The sequence below is a fragment of the Cucurbita maxima genome, unplaced genomic scaffold, assembly GCF_002738345.1.
Source record: "Cucurbita maxima cultivar Rimu unplaced genomic scaffold, Cmax_1.0 Cma_Scf00020, whole genome shotgun sequence".
NCBI lineage: Eukaryota > Viridiplantae > Streptophyta > Magnoliopsida > Cucurbitales > Cucurbitaceae > Cucurbita > Cucurbita maxima.
In genome coordinates this window covers 3,771,303-3,789,619 of record NW_019272036.1, presented here as the reverse complement: position 1 = coordinate 3,789,619, position 18,317 = coordinate 3,771,303, and the positions used below count along the sequence as shown (strand labels likewise).

General features: G+C 33.5%; 5 protein-coding genes across 5 annotated transcripts; 4 read left to right on the top strand and 1 right to left on the bottom strand.

Annotated features, from left to right (window-relative positions):
- Nucleotides 1–1,157: 1,157 nt before the first annotated feature.
- Nucleotides 1,158–1,773, top strand: LOC111494669 (late embryogenesis abundant protein 1). Its single transcript, XM_023144641.1, has 3 exons — nt 1,158–1,282; nt 1,357–1,497; nt 1,589–1,773. The coding sequence occupies exons 1-3, from the start codon at nt 1,226–1,228 to the stop codon at nt 1,724–1,726; spliced, it is 336 nt and encodes a 111-aa protein (XP_023000409.1). The 5' UTR covers nt 1,158–1,225; the 3' UTR covers nt 1,727–1,773.
- Nucleotides 1,774–4,319: 2,546 nt separating this feature from the next.
- Nucleotides 4,320–5,355, top strand: LOC111494659 (uncharacterized RNA-binding protein C17H9.04c-like). Its single transcript, XM_023144632.1, has 3 exons — nt 4,320–4,429; nt 4,516–4,964; nt 5,141–5,355. Exons 2-3 carry the CDS (start codon nt 4,528–4,530, stop codon nt 5,217–5,219), a joined length of 516 nt encoding a protein of 171 aa, XP_023000400.1. The 5' UTR covers nt 4,320–4,429; nt 4,516–4,527; the 3' UTR covers nt 5,220–5,355.
- A 908-nt stretch (nt 5,356–6,263) lies between these two features.
- On the top strand, nt 6,264–8,597 carry LOC111494633 (zinc finger CCCH domain-containing protein 39-like). Its single transcript, XM_023144610.1, has 2 exons — nt 6,264–7,472; nt 8,061–8,597. Exons 1-2 carry the CDS (start codon nt 6,785–6,787, stop codon nt 8,276–8,278), a joined length of 906 nt encoding a protein of 301 aa, XP_023000378.1. The 5' UTR covers nt 6,264–6,784; the 3' UTR covers nt 8,279–8,597.
- Nucleotides 8,598–9,771: 1,174 nt separating this feature from the next.
- On the bottom strand, nt 9,772–13,262 carry LOC111494653 (probable DNA replication complex GINS protein PSF1). Its single transcript, XM_023144627.1, has 6 exons — nt 12,909–13,262; nt 11,887–11,954; nt 10,746–10,859; nt 10,467–10,632; nt 10,189–10,341; nt 9,772–10,108 (listed from the first exon to the last, which is right to left on the bottom strand). Exons 1-6 carry the CDS (start codon nt 12,981–12,983, stop codon nt 10,082–10,084), a joined length of 603 nt encoding a protein of 200 aa, XP_023000395.1. The 5' UTR covers nt 12,984–13,262; the 3' UTR covers nt 9,772–10,081.
- A 1,461-nt stretch (nt 13,263–14,723) lies between these two features.
- Nucleotides 14,724–15,176, top strand: LOC111494889 (MAPK kinase substrate protein At1g80180-like). The gene is made up of 2 exons (XM_023144873.1): nt 14,724–15,073; nt 15,158–15,176. The coding sequence occupies exons 1-2, from the start codon at nt 14,724–14,726 to the stop codon at nt 15,174–15,176; spliced, it is 369 nt and encodes a 122-aa protein (XP_023000641.1).
- The last annotated feature ends 3,141 nt before the right edge of the window (nt 15,177–18,317 follow it).

Genomic DNA, 18,317 nt, shown 5'->3' with positions numbered 1-18,317 from the left:
TTCTATTTAAGAGCATTTTTTAAAATCTAATCCTTGAAAACAAAGGTGGAGATTCACGGTATCATATCTGGTACCTTTTACATGCAAAGTGAACACTCTACCATTTGAGTTACATCCCCTTTTTGTTTGGGGTCATTTTTTAAAATCTAATCAAATATATATATATATATAAGTAAAAGCGGCCTCTCACTTTACCTCTCACATGCTTAACCCTAGAAAAAAATTATGGAGAATTATGGAGATGCAGGGTATAAAAACCTTGTACCTCTCGCATGCAAAGTGAGCGTTCTACCATTTGAGCTACATCCCCTTTTGTTTTGAGGCATTTTTGAAAATCTAGGCAAAAAAAATATATTAAAAAAATAAGAAAAAGACGGCTTTAACTCTAGAACAAAAAAGATGGAGATCCTGAAATCAAACCCTATACCTATCACGAGCTAACCTTGGAAAAAGAGTCATTTTGAGATTCCTAGTCACTAATGGTTTACCTCTATTTGCGACTTTTTTTTTTTTTTTTTTTGTTCAGATTTACTTATAAGATGATGTTTGATCGTGTCACTCTCTTCAGGGTCCACAAGAGTTCTCGTTCTTTGACATAGTGGCAAGACCAATAGTGGTCTCCGTCTTCGCTTTCAAAGGCGTTCTCAACAGCCTTGGAAACCAAATTCCAATTCCCAATCTCGAGTAAAAATTCAAAAAAAATCTCACTATCCGAAAATGCTCTTTGACCCTAGTTTTAGTGAGATTATCCAAATTTATACCTTTCTATTAAAACAAAACCTAATAGAAAATGATTCACCATGACATATACATCATATACATTTGTCACTTTCTAAATGTTTTAATCTATGACAAAAATAATTTTTTATTAGTTTCTTTTAGTGTGTGTGTGTGTGTATATATATATATATCAATGGTATAAAACAACCAATCATATTTATATCAACTTCTTTGAATAATCCAAGTAAATAAACTTCTCTCGTGTGTTGACTTAGCCAATAATTTGACACATTATTCCAACTCCTAACCCCTCGCACAAGGAGTTCACAAACAAACACCCAAATGCAAATCAACGCACAAAAATAGGCTAATCACCAACTAACACCAACATTTTCAAGCTCTATATAATGGGAGAATCTCATGAGCTCTTCACCATCACATTCAAATTCTCCTCCTCTCCTTCACAGCATAATTTCTTCTCTCAATCTCTTAACAAAAACTCACAATGGCAAGCCAACAAGACATTAGCCACAGCGTCGGTGAGGTCGTCGGCCAAGCTCAGGTAGTTTACCGCAGTGAAATCGTTATCAAACACAGCCGTTTAGAACATATTATATGTTTCATTTATTGTGTCAGGTGAAGAAGGATGAGGTCATGAACCAAGCAGCTAATGCAGCTCAAGAAGCAAAAGATAGCGCATCTACTACCCTTGATCAATCCTCAGCTGCCCAAACTGCCTCTGACCTCAAGGACCAAGCTGCAAATTTCCTTCAACAGGCAAATTCGTTATTGGAAAAAACTATATTTTAAAATATTTGCAAATGGGTCCTTACAAAATTGCTTATTTATTTATTTTGATATGGTTTAGACTGGAGAGCAAGTGAAGAACATGGCTCAAGGAGCAGCTGAGGCAGTGAAGAACACTCTTGGGATGAACACTGATAGCAGTTCTAACGCCGCCGCCAACACTAACAACCCTACCAACACTCCATCCCCTACAATCTAAGAAATCAAATTTATTTTTATTATTATTATTTTTTTTTTTTAAATTTGGTTTCTGTACAATAATAATTAAAGGAAGAGTGTGATGTGTGGATCCCCTTCCTTTTTTAATAATTAATTCTTTTTTTCTTTTTTCTTTTTCTTTTTTTTTTTTTTTTTTTTTTTTTTTTTTTTTTTTTTTTTTTTTTTTTTTGTGGTAGCAATTCAACCCCTTAAATTTATTTAAGGTTTAAAATCTTTACAAAGTTAAAGAATGGGTAATAATTATCGTCTAGAAATAGATACATGCTAAGGCTTTTTTTGTATGATATAAAATATTTGATATCAAAATTAGACCTACTTTAGACAAAGTCATGTGCAAAGTAACTCAAATCATCACGAGATTTATCTTAAAAGTTGCATCACATTCCATACCATTTTAAAATGGTGACGGAGAGACACAAAAAGATTGCATTAGATTGACTTTCCATGGGGGCTTTCTATTTGATTGTATTGAAAGACTAATGAATTGGGATTTCCCTATTGGACTAAGTCATTTAAGTGGATCGTTTGTTAGAATCTTTTACTTTTGAAGTCAAAAAAAATAAGTGATCGAGAAAATGTAGATTTTAAGCTAAAACGTAACGGGTGGCACGATAATGAGTATGGTGGGGATGATGGATGCATGCATGGAAACGATTACCAATGCAAAAGGGAAATCCTTTAAGACTTTGGCCTTTCTATTTTCTCTCTCTTTCACGCACACAGATTGTAGTTGCTGTTTTTAAGAGTATGAGATAGTAAAGGCGTAGCTAGAGAGAAAACACAAGTTAGTGGAGGACTTTGGATAGAGAGAAAGAAATTAGGGTTGTGGTAAAGCTATCCTTGTGGATCTCGGGTTATGAGTGGCTAATTTTCTATTACAATGACGATAGAATGACTCGGATGCACAATGACTACTAGCGATGTTTCATCCTAAGTCATTGTCGGCCATGACTACTGAAGATGTTTCATTGTCGGTCATGCATATAGTCAGTCATGAATTTTATTACCACGTAGAACCTGTGTGGTACTACAATATACAAATTTTCATCCACTCGAATTTCTACTGGGAATACTACCTTAACTCTACTACTTTTGATACTCATTATCCGAGCTCTTGGAAGAGGATTTAGGTAGTTAATGGATGAGCGTCCTAGAACATAAAGACAAGACTTTTCTAAAGTGGAATTCATGTCTCAATATTTAAATTCTACACCTTTAAAGAAAGCCTTTTTGGATAGTGGTAGAGGTGAACTAGTTCCTATTGGATCTTTTTCAAAGGCCTACACAACAAAAGAGGTCACCAAATCCAAATTCTAATCCAAACCCATTTAACTTTGTAACTATGTATGATCGAGGAATTTTAAGCATTTTTTAAGTATCATAACCTGAAGATCGGTCAAACATGTTCATTTACGTGAAAGAATGAAATTAGAGGAATAGGAAAAGAAAAAGAAGTTGAAAGGGAGAGAAGCAAAAAAGATGGTCAAAATGAAGCCTTCAAAGACTACACTTAGCTCATTCCAACACACAAAAATATACAAGTATCATCATCGTCTCTTCTCATCTTTATTCAAACTCACCATTATAATGCTTCGCTCTCTTTTAATTAGGTTTTAAAAAAAGATTAATCTCATTTAATTACAAGTAATAAAACTAATTTCTAATAACACCAACTCATAAAGTAATAACAACTTTTAGAACCCAAAAAAAATAAAAATAAAAATAAAAAATAGAGCAAAAGGGCAATATGAATATTCACTAATCCCATTGAAAATAATCTTTTATTTATTTATTTATTTATTTATTTATTTTGGTAAAAGAGAAAGTTGATGGATGGGACCTTAAACTTTGCTGCAAATGGGCTACGAAGAAGCATGGTCAAAATGAAATGCTTTTGAGATTATTATTATTATTATTATGAGTTTCCTTTGGGTTTTTAATTAATAATAGTTTTGTAAAATAAAATAAAAATAAAAAAAAAAAGGTGGGAGAATATTTGTACTGCGAATAGGTTACCACATTATTCTCTTTCCCTTTTGGGGTGGGACATTCCAATGTCGGGAGGATGTCCCCTTCAGCTTAGCTTTGGAGTTTGGACTCAGCTAACTCTTCCTTATCTCTTCCTATATGCTTTTTCATACTTTAATTACACTATTTAATCCTATAAGTCCTCCTCCACTCTAAATATAATTCAATAAACTTTTAACTATTTTTTACCATACCATATGTATGTGACCTGTCATTAGAACGAGGCTTCTATCCACAATGGTATGATATTGTCCAAAAATTATCAAAGGGTTTAGGGGAAGAGATATTTTTGTTAGATAAATTATAAAATTTATAATGGAGTAAAAAGAGGTTTCATGATGTGGTCAATGAATTGAGCATTAAAGTTTGGTGATTTCCACAAAGGAAACTAAATAGAATCATTTCAAAAGGGATTTCCATTGCATGCATGCAAGCAAGCAAGGCCGTAAATCAATAAAGCAGTTTGGCTCAAAATTCTTTTGAAATCCACAGTTGGAATTATTATTATTATTATTATTATTATTATTATATGCTTTAATTTCTTTACCAAATTATTGTTTTTATTATATATCTTCATTTATTTTCGGCTATATAAACCACCCCCTCCATTTCCTTCTTCCATCACTCGCCTCCCTCTGCTTCACTTAGCACCGCCGTAAGAATCCCTGCTTCGTTCTGTTCCCCTTTTTTTTTTCTTTTTTTTTTTTTTAATGATTTGGTATAAATGGTGGGAATTTGAAGGTTGCCGGAGAAATGAACAGGCCGGGGGATTGGAACTGCAGATCATGCCAGCATCTCAACTTCCAACGGCGGGAGTGCTGTCAACGCTGTGGCGAATCCAGATTCCTGGCTGACCTTGGGGTCTTTGGCGGCGGAAGTAGAGGAAGAAGCATTTCCTCCTCCTCCTCCTCCTCCTCCTCCTCCTCCTCGTACGGTGGAGTTGCCTCCCCGGGCTCCGACGTCCGTCCTGGAGACTGGTACTGCGGCGTTGCCAACTGTGGAACCCACAACTTTGCGAACCGGTCGAGCTGCTTCGTATGCGGCGCGTTTAAGGATGAGTCAGCAGCGACGGCTGCCAGAGGTGGGTTTGATTCTGATGTGGCGCCACGTGGATCGAGGAGCTTTGGATTTGGAACCAATGGCTCACGTGGTGGGTCTTCTTGGAAGTCTGGTGACTGGATTTGTTCCAGGTCATTTCTTTTTTACCCTTTTTTTTTTTTTTTTTTGAATAATAGTTAATATTTTTTTCCATCTATTTAAAAGGTATAATATATTATAATTTATAATAATTTCTAAATCCGCTATCAAACACACATTTTTAACCACGAAATAATAATTAATTAATTGTGTTGATGGGTCATTACAGGTCAGGGTGCAACGTACATAACTTTGCAAGTAGAATGGAGTGTTTTCGATGCAATGCTCCCAGAGACCCGTTCTTCTGAAATATTTTCATCAAAATTTTCTATATTTTTCTTCGGATATAATAATACATAGTTTGGTTCGTATCATTTTGATTGTAATCTCTCGAGTTATAGTGATATTGAGTTGCGTTTTTGCTTTTCTTAGTAAATTTTATGCAGCAATTAAGCTCCTTTTTCGGTTAAAAAGTGCTTGTTCTCTGCTAATGAAATTTTATTGTAGGACACTTAAATTGATAAATAAGATAATATAAATTGAGTTTTTTTTTTTTTTTTTATCATAACTGGTTTGATTTGATAATTATTTATATTACTACTTAAAAGTGCTTTTAAAAAGTAATTTTAATTTATCTTAGATAAAGATTCTTAAGAAACTACTGCTTTTACTTTTATTAAAAAAAATAATTAAGTAGATAATTAAACAAAAAAAAACTATAATTAGATACGACATAAACTCTATACATTTTAAAAAAAAAAATTAAAACTTAAAAAATACATTTAACTTTAAAAATAAAAAATACCCATAAACTTCTCAAAGTAAAATTAAAATGTTGGAATATAATATATGAGGTGTTTTCTCCTCTGTATTTAAGAGAGTGTTGATACTACTTTTAAAATTTTATTTGTATTTTTTTTAATCGTAGTAGTGACGGTATGTGTACTTTTGAACTTTTTAAAATAATTGAAGGATACCAATGAAACTTTTTAACGTTTAAGGGTATTTTTGAAACAAAGTTTAAAAGTGTTTTTTAAAATGAAGTATTAATGATTTTCCTTCTAAACTAATAATAAATATATTTTATAGTTTAAGGGTATAATGGGAATTTTTAAAAGTTTTAGGGACATTTTTATTAATTTAACCCAAATGAACCATAAATATAACACACAAATTTAAATATTTAATTTATAAGAAAAATAGAAAATATATTACTTATTTTAAGTAAGTGGGGATGGTTAATAATTTTTAAATTACTTATTTTTATTTTTTATTTTTTTAAATTACTATTTAGAAGAAGGAAAATTAAGGAAAGAATGGAGGTCTTATATAATAAGAGACTCCAGACATTTCATACATTAGACCGTGAAACGAGTCGGAAGGCGAAGCGACATACTCAAAATCGAAGCAGTTACTTCCGATTGTGATGGGAATCCGTCGTTGAATCTCACGGCGGAGGCCTTTCATCTTCTCCGCTGTGGTTTCCGATCAACACCTAGGGTTTAACTCTGTAAATATTGTACAAATGTCTCTTATACCTGTCAATTAATTGGATGTATCATTTGCCATTTCAAATTTCATCCATTTCTCAAAACTTGTGGACTTAGGGCTTGGTGTCTCTTCTCGAAGTTTTGGACAGTTCTTCATCAGGTATCTCTCTGAGTTTTCCATTCTTTTGCACCAAATTTGGACTCCTCAACTTTAGCTGCATGTGTCAATTTTTATTCGCTTGCGATTTGAAGATTTAGACAATGTACAGAGATTTAAGCGATTTTTCTATTTTTACTTTTGGAAAAGAAATGTTGCTTAGAACCTACTGTTTTTATCACTTAAAAGAATTTGAAACTTGAAATTGGATGGTTTGGCCCTTGAAATGAGTGATCCTTATCCTTTTCACCAAGTTACTCCTTCAGACCATGAGGCTCGTGGCGTTTGGCCGCCATTGCGTCCCCCTCCATGGCCTCCTCGATATAGTATTGGTCGATTCCCATCATTTTATCAGCCTACGATGTCGGAAGTTGTACCGAGTAGGGTAATGCCTTCAAATTTTGAGATTCCACAATGGAACAATGTGAACATTGGATTACATGACAATGAGTTGGAGTGGAGATATGCACTTGCTTCTAATGATCATACTCGGGGATGGTTACCTTCTTGGCGAGGAATTGAATTCCATGAAAATCGATTACCAGAGTGTCCGATTGTTAACAGTCGGACTGGAATGGCGACTGAAATGAAAGTTTGCAGACAATTCCAACGTAGGGGGAAATGTGCATATGGTGATCAGTGTCGTTTCCTTCATAAAATTCCTGAGAACACTAAAGATTTTGGCTACTCCAGCCAGAACCATGAGGTTAGAGCAGTAGCTTCTGGTCATGTTATGGATCGAAAAAGTATGTTTGATCAATTTGAAGAAGTCAGATCAAAAGTACAAACGAAAATTGTTGCCCGCAGTGAGATTCCAGTGCCTGTAAGTTGCAAAACAAGGCTCTGTTACCTCTGGCAGACAACTGGTCATTGCTCATATGGGGAGGTTTGTCGCTTCGCTCATGGAGAAGCAGGTATTTACAGCCTTTTAGTCTATTAATCTTGTACTCTTTCGTTTCCAGTACCATGTCATATGTTTTCGAGAAAGAAAGAATGTCTCAGCATGTATGATTTTATCTGTTTTCTTGTGCCATTTTCTTTTCCATGCAAGTTGTTTCATAAATTACTTCCTTGAAGTTTTGGGGCCAAATAACCTGGCTTGGTTCAAATGAATCCTCTTTCCTTTTGAGTTCTAATTACAAGGTGAGAGATTCGAATGTTTGACCGCTTGGTAAAGAATATATGCCTTAACATTAGCCTTTTTGTTGGGTGATTATCTTTTGTAGGGGGAAGGGGTTCTATTTGCATGATGAAAATGGTGGGCTATATAGACTTTGAGACCTTTTTAAGCATAGGTTAGATATTGTTCCTCAGAACATGAAAACATTAAACGTTGATTACTTAACCATACATATAAATGAACACTGTAAGATGCAATGTCACCATGTGGATATACTCATTTATAAATGGTGATTGACGTGTTCATGAAATCAAAACCTGGTTATTGCCAAACTACATGCATTGATATTGCCCTTGTCTTCTTTGTTTTTGGGGGAAAATAGAATTACAGAAGCTCGAGTCGTGCAGTCCATCAGAACGTGGCAGAGTAGGTGGAGCCTCTGCAACAACTAAAGCTGCTGCCGCAGCTGGATTAAGGTGCAGCAGAGGAATTGGAACCGACGGTAAGAATAAAGGATCATCAAGAATGAAGCAACTCTTTAAATCAAAGGAGCATAAGAAGAAGTTGATTGGCATCTACGCTGACTGGCTTGAGAATTGAGTATTCTGCATGACTTGCAGTACAAAGATTTGACCAAATACTACTGGGGCTGTCTTCCAATTCTCACAAGTGCCTGAGAACATAAAGGTTCTTCTAGGACTCCCTAAGTGCATTTTGACATTTAAATGAATATAGGAAAATAGAAGTGTTCTTAACAAGAATATGATTTTTTTTCTTTTTTTCACTCATAACTCTGGAATATAGCTATATGGTATTGCATCTCTCAAACTGACAGAGATGGAAATAGAAGTAGAAGTATGAAGATTTGAAGTCTTATGTCTAAATGAAAATTGTTTCGTTCATGAAGGATTTTAGCCAACCATTGAAATGACTGATAATAGTTATAGTTATGAATGGTAATAGACTATGACTCTATCTTTAGCCTGCAACATATTAGAATTGAGGAGTGACATAATATGGAATTTAGTGTTCCATTTCCTTTAAGCATTGATCACCATTTTAAAAGCCGATGCTTCTACCATTTTCTTTCATGTTTGGAGAAGATTTTTCAGTTTTAGGATACAATTTTTTAAAGGAGGCTACATAGATTTATAGCACCAAGAATGAAAGCATGCCACGTGTGCCAATATAAAGCTGAAATTATCTATAATTTCGCTTTACAAGGGGAAGAAGCTGAACTTGTTGCTTTCATGTTGGCAAAACATTTTCAAATTTCCTACATTAATCATCATTAATACATTGTTTGACAGACCACAAATCTACGTTTTCTTTAGTTCAATGATTTTAGAAGTAAATTTAGTACAAAATATTTGTTGGATGAGCTAAATTCATATTAACAACAAGACGTATGTGATTTTGCTATAAAATTATTTTGTTCTTTTTTTTTTTTTTCAAAATGGTCACATTTTGTAAGACTACTTAGAATTTTAAAATACATTTCTTTGTCAATGAAAAATGGATAATTCTACAAATAAAAAATAAAAAAAAACAATATATATATATATATATATAACAGAAACTTAAAAAAATAATAATAATAAATAAACATTTTATAATTTTTTGTATTGAAATATTTGTTATTAACATGGGAAGGAGTGAGTGAAAGGTATAGAAAGAAGAGAGAGAAAAAGTTTCTCAATATATGTATAGATCCAATGGAAAGTAAGATTGACTGATATTAATCTTTTGTGTTGAGAAATGTAAGGGCAGAATAAGAAGTCAGATAGTTTAGCCCACACAATCCAAGTCCAAGTTGGTGGGCTGAACACACCTAAATAAGTTATTTAATAGACATCTATCTTCAAATATAATACTTTAATCACAATCACATCTCCTCTTGCGTCACTTACGACCCGACAATGTATAATCAAACTTTATACTCCTGATGAGAAGAAAGATTTTAGACAACGAAGGAAGGCAAAGAGTTTGAAAGTAAAATTAAAAAGAAAAGTTCGAAAGCAATATTATAGGTTATAAGCGAAAAAGTCACTGCAACGACTTAGATAGCATATAATTTGAATAAGAAGATTTGACAACTAGCCGCATACTTCTATAGTACATTTTAAGATATTTCAGGTCTACCAGGCGTAGACATAACGTCTTACACTTAAAAAATACAAAAAAGAAGCTACACATCATAACAGTGGTAAAGGAAAGCAATAGAGTGATACAACACAAGGGGTTTGGCATGCAACGGATACGCGGTCATGGGCAACACGCCTTAGACAGGCATGTGTAACACCTCACACTTTCACTTCTTTCCTCACTTTTTCTCATTTGGCTCTTCCCCTTTTTCAGGTTTCCAAAAATATCTCCAACTAAGCTCCATCTTCAGTGTAACAATCAGCCTCTAAGCTCCTCCATTAACCCCTGTTCTTCAAAGAATAGGAGTTAAGAAGACATTTAAGCAAGCAATAATAAGAATTACCAAAGTTTACAGGGATTCCTACCCGTGAGATGTATTGCTCAGCATCAGTACGTTTAAGAAAATGTATGGAATGAAGTGCAAAATTTGCTGTTTTATCATCACTCAGTACTATTCCTTCACCGATATCATCGAGTACCCTCACTTGGATATATGGATCCTTCGGAGGCACCATATCCTGCCAACGATATACTTGAAGATTTTAGTCCGAGGAATTTGAGTTGGAAGCGTATATCTAAAAAGTTATCCTACAAAAACATTGTGTGTTATTGTAAAGTGTCATTGAGTGGCGTCTGAAATTACCACAGTCAAATCCAACTCCATTTTCGACATGTATTCTTTTAGACGAGCAGAATGCTTCTTAAAATACTCTTCCTCTGAGTTGCTGAGCTTCTCCTGTATTTCAGGTGGAAGCATAGATCCTACTATCTTCCATATCAAACTTCTTATAGTTTCAGCTCGATTGTACCTGTTTGTTCATGTACAACGACATTTGATTGGCAAATATTACAAAATTATCTCAATCCAGCAAACAAGGTAAGAAGCCAGTTCCTCAAAGTTATCTCCCAATATTACACTTACACATAGGCCATGAGGCAGCGTTTATTGCGAACTAATGCTAAGTGGTGAACGAGTGCACCAAAATGATCTTCATTCTTAGTCGTCTGTAGATCCAATCCTTCATCCTGGATTTTCCTATTTCAGATTATCATATGAGCTACATTTAGTCATCCTGAAATACTGTCGTTTCATTATATGATTGCCAATGAATCTAAACCAATAATTGAATGCATATATATGCCACTTTCGCTCTATACTCGCATAAATTGAGGAGTAATTAGAATGGAGAATATCAGGAGAATTCAACGGTTTGGGCGCACTCACAACCAGAGTGACAGTGAATACATGGCTGGTCAGCTTTTAGCATTTGGTTACTATTTGAGGGACATAACAAGAGGTAGAATTTTCTCACCATCAACCAGATGAGAGCATAATGATTAGGATTGGGATGAAAAAAAACTCCTTGCATACTTCAGTACTTGAAAGATATAGAAAATGTCTTGTTTCATCCATGTGTAGATTTCTTTCTACATGTGCAGTTCGATCTTGGAGGGACAGTCTTGAATGCAATGATTAAAAAATATACCACAGTAAGTCCTGGACTATAGTGATTAGTGAACTAACAGGATAGTTCCTGGTATGCAGATTGAAACCATTGGATGTGGATTTCCTAGGGAAATGGATAGAGATTTCACAAACTATAAACTTATTAAAAAGTTTAAATTACCTTAAGTTCATATGTTATAGTTCTATTCCCAACCAAGGCCACTGGTTCATCGGATAAAGTTCCCAAGTGCTATTGTCAAGAAATGAAGCCTTGAGCTGATTTCTGTTATTGAAGCTTTCATACAATATAAGGAGGCCAGGGTGGAAAGAGTTTGGATAAAAGAAACAAGGTGGCGATACGAGACCATCAGCGATATCCATGATAAAACATCTAATCAAGGAAATGTGAACATCTACCATTTCTCAGTACTGCTCTCCTTAACCATATATAACTGAACTACTATTAACCAAATTTAGAAGCAGTTTAATTACATTCGATTATGCTACCAAACAGTTCAACTACTATGGACAAACCAGAAACAGATCAGCTACTACTTAAAACTAAATATCATATCCATTAATGAATTATGTGAATGAAAAGGTAGAATATTGTAACCTCAACAAGGATTGAAGCTCAAGATGATGTTGCTGGCATTCTGAAATAACCTGTTCAAACAGGTCGCTCTGAAGAAGCACAGAGACAAGAAGAAAGCAAAATGGCAAAGTATTAGATATGATATGAATTTTCTAAAACTGAAAGGGAAAGAAAAGATAGAAAAGTAAAAAACAGAGTATATAGCTTGACATCAGGACACTGACCACGGTGATTTGTGAGACAGAGAACTGCAATCACAAGCAGCCATAATTTCTTTTAAAGTCATTTACTTATTACCGAAAGTGCTCAGCTATAAGCCATCACCATTCACAATGTATATCCAAAAACAGCGCACATTTAAGAACTCAACAGAAATCGTGTAGTTCACGGTACACACACGCACATATAATAAAAAATTAACGAGTCAATATTGCCTCTGCTGTTTGATCAATTTGCACCAAAAGTATAACAATCACTTCAAACAAACTAAGCATTAGTGCAAATAACCAAAATTCATCTGTTGTAGAAGTATTAAAAGCTAAAGTGAACGGAAATTAAACATCTCTCGAGGAGCGCAAATATTTCATTGTCTAAAATTTTGATCGAATTCAAATCCTTGCGAATTTCAAACGAATTATGATATCTGTTATCACCAAAATAACTTCCTTGAATGATGTGATTTTGCAGGATTACTTATAATTTTGAAATTTTAATGTTCTATTCATAATTCAAGATTACAAACCCATACTAATAATGTTTTCCTTTTCACTCCATCAAACATTTAAACACAAAAATTAACAATACTCTTATAGATCTGTCATTCCAAACAAAATTTAAAATAAAAAAACAAAAAAAGCTAAAATCATTTGTTGAACTTTCTTGATTCCAAACTCAGTGCAAAACTGACCAAGATCTCCTACTAATGCAAATAGGAATAATCAATATATAAAAAAAAAAAAAAAAAAAACAGAAATGCAAGCACAATACTAGCTGACCAACAACCTCAGTTCGTACACATCAAAAAAACGAGCATGTGGACTTACATTGAACTGTGCTAGCTGTCCTTTCTCGCCGCTTGCTAGCTCTTTCACCAACTGACATGCTTTTCTCCCATACATAGTCGCTATTACGACGCAAATACAGATATCGAAACCAGCTCGAAATGAATTTGAAATCTAGAATTATATCGAATTCAAAATTTCCTAATTTTGAAGTTCGTTGAATGGATGGAAAGATAAAATTTGATATGGGCAGACTTGAAGGAGTAAACTAAGCGAATGAAGGGAGATAGGAAGAGAATGAGGCCGTGCAGCAACAACAGAGAGGAAGACGGCGAAGAAAACGAAGAAATCTCGGGCGCTGCTGGGTTTGGAACTGGCGGAACCAACTCCTGAATTAGGGATTTCGCGCTTTTCTTTTCCTAAATATCAATTCAACAGACGAACTGGCGGGAAATTGTGCTGATGTGTCCTCATTTTGACTCAAATCGGGCCGGGTCGGGCTTACCTACTGGATTGGCCCATGTTATTTACCTAACAATTAAGTCCTTCAACTTGTAACAAATTATAATTTGGTGTTTCAGTTTTAATTTTAATTATAAATTAATTGATTTCATGAAAGTTAATAAGAGAGAGAGAAAAAAACTGTTTTTTAAGTTAATTAATTTTTTATAATAAAATTGAAACATATTTTCTCCAAATATATATATATATATTCTGATATTATAAAGCTTAAATACATATATGTTTCAATATTGACAAAATTAAATTTATAGCTGATTTATTCAAATATTATATTTTAATATTAAATTCTAATTTAGAATAGTATTATTTATTATTATTTTTCTTCTAAATATTTTGATTAATTAATTAAATGGGTTTATTTTATGTTTAATAGAAACGAGAAAAAGATGTAAGACTTTAGCTTAAAGGTTAAGACATTAAGGTTTTTTTATTTTTCTTTTTCGAGATTGAGGATTTAAATCATTGTTGGTAATTTAAACTAAAAAAAAAGTCTCATTTTTAAATTTATATTTAAAAAATATATAAAAGCTTCTCTATTAAAACTTAAATATTATTGTGATAATTTTGTTGCAATCATTCCAATTAGGAGATAACATCTCATTTTTGACCATTTGCAATTATAAGATTCTCTAACATTAAAAAAAAATTAAAAAAATCATTTTTTTCATTAATATTAATTACTTAAATAATAAAAAATAAATAAAAATTTTAATCCATTTTTTTAATGAAATTTTAATTATTAAGGTAATATAATAAAAAGCAAATTCTTTTTAAATAATTAAAAAATAAAGTTTAGATTGGATTATAAACCTTATTTGAGTGAGTGTTTTTTTTTTTTTACGTCCATACTTTCACATATGACATCTCTATTTTTTTTCTCCGGAATCCTTAGAATTACCATTGTTTAGCTTTCAATTTGCCTCTGACCATCAAATGAAGTGTGAACAACCTGTACTCCTCTCTTTGAAACAATTTAGTCTTTTCCATATTATCTCTAGAGTAAGTAATTTTATATGAGTCATTCGGTCTGAATGCTACATAAAGAACATAAGCCAGATGAAGGAACGGAAACTCAAAATTGTACTCGGTCGAAGTCGAAAAAATTAATAATAACATAATTACTTAAAATTTAATTAAAATGGTTTTTTATTTTCGTGATTGCGGAAGCATCAATAATTGACGTATTAAAATGTTTAAAATAAATATGTTGACAAAGTTGATTAGTTTACCAAAGCTAATCAATCCCCTTCATATCCTCCTCCTCATCTTCAGATAAGCCGTTTTAGACTTTAGAGCCAGAGAACCAAGAAACAGAGGAGAGAGAAAGGGGCGCCCATGGCTGGTCTGCAGAGATCCGTTGTATCCTTCCGCCGCCAGGGTTCTTCCGGTCTTATTTGGGACGATAAATTCATATCAGAGGAGCTAATCAAGGCGCCCCAAAACGACGCAGAATCCAGCACCGCCGCGGAAGAACTGAACACCGGAAGAAATATTCCGCCAATCAAGACGGTTGACCGGACCCGATCAAACCGCGGCGAAGCACGGGGGTTCCGGAGTAAAGATACGGCGGCGGCGGCGGTGGAACCGCCGTCGCCCAGAATCTCGGCTTGTGGAATCTGCAGCGCTTTCCGGAACTCGGGGGGCAAGAAACAGAGGACGACGGCGGCCGGTAAGCGCCGATCACGGTAGGTTTTGAGGATTGAAAGGGAATTATGTTTTTTTTTTTTTTTAATTTGAATACGTTGTGAAATTTGGTTTAATATTTTCAGAAATTTTGGAAGAAATTGATGTAAATATGTTTGATTTCTTTTGGGAGTTTTTATATAAAAAAAATCCTTAAAAATTTGTTTTTTGTTTTTAATTCATAAAGTCAAATAATTTGAATTATATTTATAAATTAATTTACTAATAATATTAATTTTTGTTGAATAATTTGTTGCATTTAAATTGAGAGTTTAATAAGAGTATGCTCATTAAAAATCTATTTCCCCACTTTTTGTTACAATAAAGTTAATTAAGAATATATGAATCAAAATTGAATACAAAATGATAATTAATTGACCATAAAAAGCATTAATGATTGTTCATCACATTAATCTCACCCTTCATAATTATCATTTAGACTAACCCAAAACGTAACGTAGAATCATTAATTATTAAATGTTGTATTTTAGAATGGAAATAACTATTTAATTCTTAGTCCAACCAATATGAAGCACTTGAAGATATCAATTACATTCAAAATACAATCCAATTAGCTGTATAAACCTTGATCCAAAGCAATTGAAACAATTGTGGCTCTATCCAATACCCATGTTGGTATTTACTATTTTGGCGAGCTTAATCTTCGATTCCCATTAACATAACTCGATTGAGATCAAAAATAGTTCTTTATTTTGGCGATTTTGGAGCAAAGGGAGATGAAACTAGTCAAGTTTGTTGTAAGTTGTCGTGAATAATAGATTCATTGACATTTATTTGGTTCATAAGGTTTTATAATCCTTTTTTGTTCTTCTTCCATCTTGATTCATGTATGACATTAATGCTTCTACACCTATATAAAGGATTGTCTAGAATAGTTGAGGTGTATTAAGTTTAAGTGTAATTTTGTATTAGTTGGAGTGACATTTAGGAGAAACTTTATTGAGAAATTTTGTAAGGTGAGATATACACTTTTCAAGTGTTCGGGGTTTTGGAGAACACCCATGTGGGGCATCTTTTGGATGTGAGATGTTTGTTTAATCTCTATTCATCTAGTTTTGTAGCATTAACCTCCATTGATTTTGTTCCTTACTTATTTGGGTGCATTGTATCACAATTTTACTGGAAGAAAGTAGGTTGTGACTCCACAAGTAAGATAGACCAGGGGCGACCCTCAAGTGGAGTTTATCTGGTCACGTGACACTAGAAGTGTAAGCAGAGGAATATGTAAGGCTTGAGAGAATGAGGCGACAAGAGTGTAGACAAGCTCGAAGAGGGCTGAGTAAAGCTTTAAGCCATGACCTCAAAAGTTGGGGTTTCAATATGAGATTCAACGTACGATTCTAGAATTAAGTACATTTATATAAAGATGAAAGCTCACCAAATTTTGTGTCAATCAGATACTTGACGAACACTGTACAAGGTTGTATGACCACTCACCATAATGATGTGTACTGAGGGGATGCATGATATCAGCTCTTCATCACCTCTGAACCCTGTGGTCTAAGCGAGCTACCCTGTGGTACATACGTGTGTTACAACATGGGCAATTGATTTCCTTTGAAAATGGTCTTTCAAGGACAGTATCGGACGACACAAGTGTTCCAATATTGCACTACAAGCCATGTGTCGGAGGTTAGATTATGCATCCATTATCCGAAATGGATGTCATACATGGTTTAGCATGGCCACGAGAGAGTCCAATGTTTGATGAGAATCCAAATGAATGGATGTTCAAGATGTTCTGATGAGATGATTGACACCTGGGTTAGTTTCCAACAAATGTGTCCAAGCAAGCCAAGATGATCAAACTGTCCTAAGACATAGGAAGACATCACGATGCATGGTCGTATTATTGGAAATTGAGATGACAATGAAATGCAACGTTACTTACAAGAGACTTTGGCCTAGAGTAGAAGTAAGGTCGAGCTAGATGACTTGAATGGTAAAAAAAAAAAAAAAGGATTTGAATGTTATTAATGAAACTTTTTAAAATAAAATGGAAGTATTCAACATTGAATGGTAAAAAAAAAAAAAAAGGATTTGAATGTTATTAATGAAACTTTTTAAAATAAAATGGAAGTATTCAACATTGAATGGTAAAAAAAAAAAAAAAGGATTTGAATGTTATTAATGAAACTTTTTAAAATAAAATGGAAGTATTCAACATTGAATGGTAAAAAAAAAAAAAAAAAAAGGATTTGAATGTTATCCAAATATGTAGGCATTCCAACTGCTATAAGCTAAAGCCAAGCTATAGCTTCAGCATTAATGATTTCAAACATCGGAAAAAACTGTGTTTTGAACGTCAAATATTTGGGCTTCTTGGTCATCAACGGCAGACAAACGGGCAGTTTCATTTCATTCGGATCCTATGCTTTTAAAATCCTTAAATAAATAAAAATAATATTTTATTTCTTTACTTTTGTTTAGTGCAGCAATTAATTTTATTCAATTCTTTCATCCGTTTTTTAAGAAAGTATATTAAAGGATGTGTTTTATTTTTATTTTGTTGGTAGTTATTTCTTATATTTTTTTTGCCACCTTTGATTTTGGCCGCCGCCCTTACTCGCTTGCTTATTACTTTAATTAAATTCGTTTTCCCTATAAATATGACTTTTCTTTCTTTTTTTTTTTTAACGACGAAATGTATATGATGAAAAAAGGCTTTGATTCAGACTTTTCTGCCGGCGGTAAGTACAAGCGGCAGACACTGCCATCGCCGCCGTTGATTCGGCAGAGTTGCGGCAGATAGAGGAGGAAGTTGGAGAGGACGGAGGACGATAATAAAACTGCTGAACCTTTCATTAAGACGATTAGAGATCAACTCTTCATTATGTTGAATTGTGTATGGTGGTTACCAATTATTACAAATAATTTTGCTATTTTTTGTATTAATATTTTTGTCTGATTTGAATAAGTTGATTGGATTGATGGTCGTTCATATATAGAAATAAATGAGCAACCCACTTTTGAGCTAAGCCACAAGTTTCTCTCGCGAATGAAAATATCAATCATTTTAAAGTTATTTTTTCCAAAGTGTCAAATTTGGAATATATTATTGAAGAGTACCATCTTTAACACATGTTATACGATCGAGCTACCTTTTTAAAATCAACATATGTGTATCTACTCTTAAATACAAAATTCACTATCTTTTTCATACATCCAACTATACACACAACTATTAGTCTCATGATTGTAACTCGAGATTTTTCACGGAGGAAT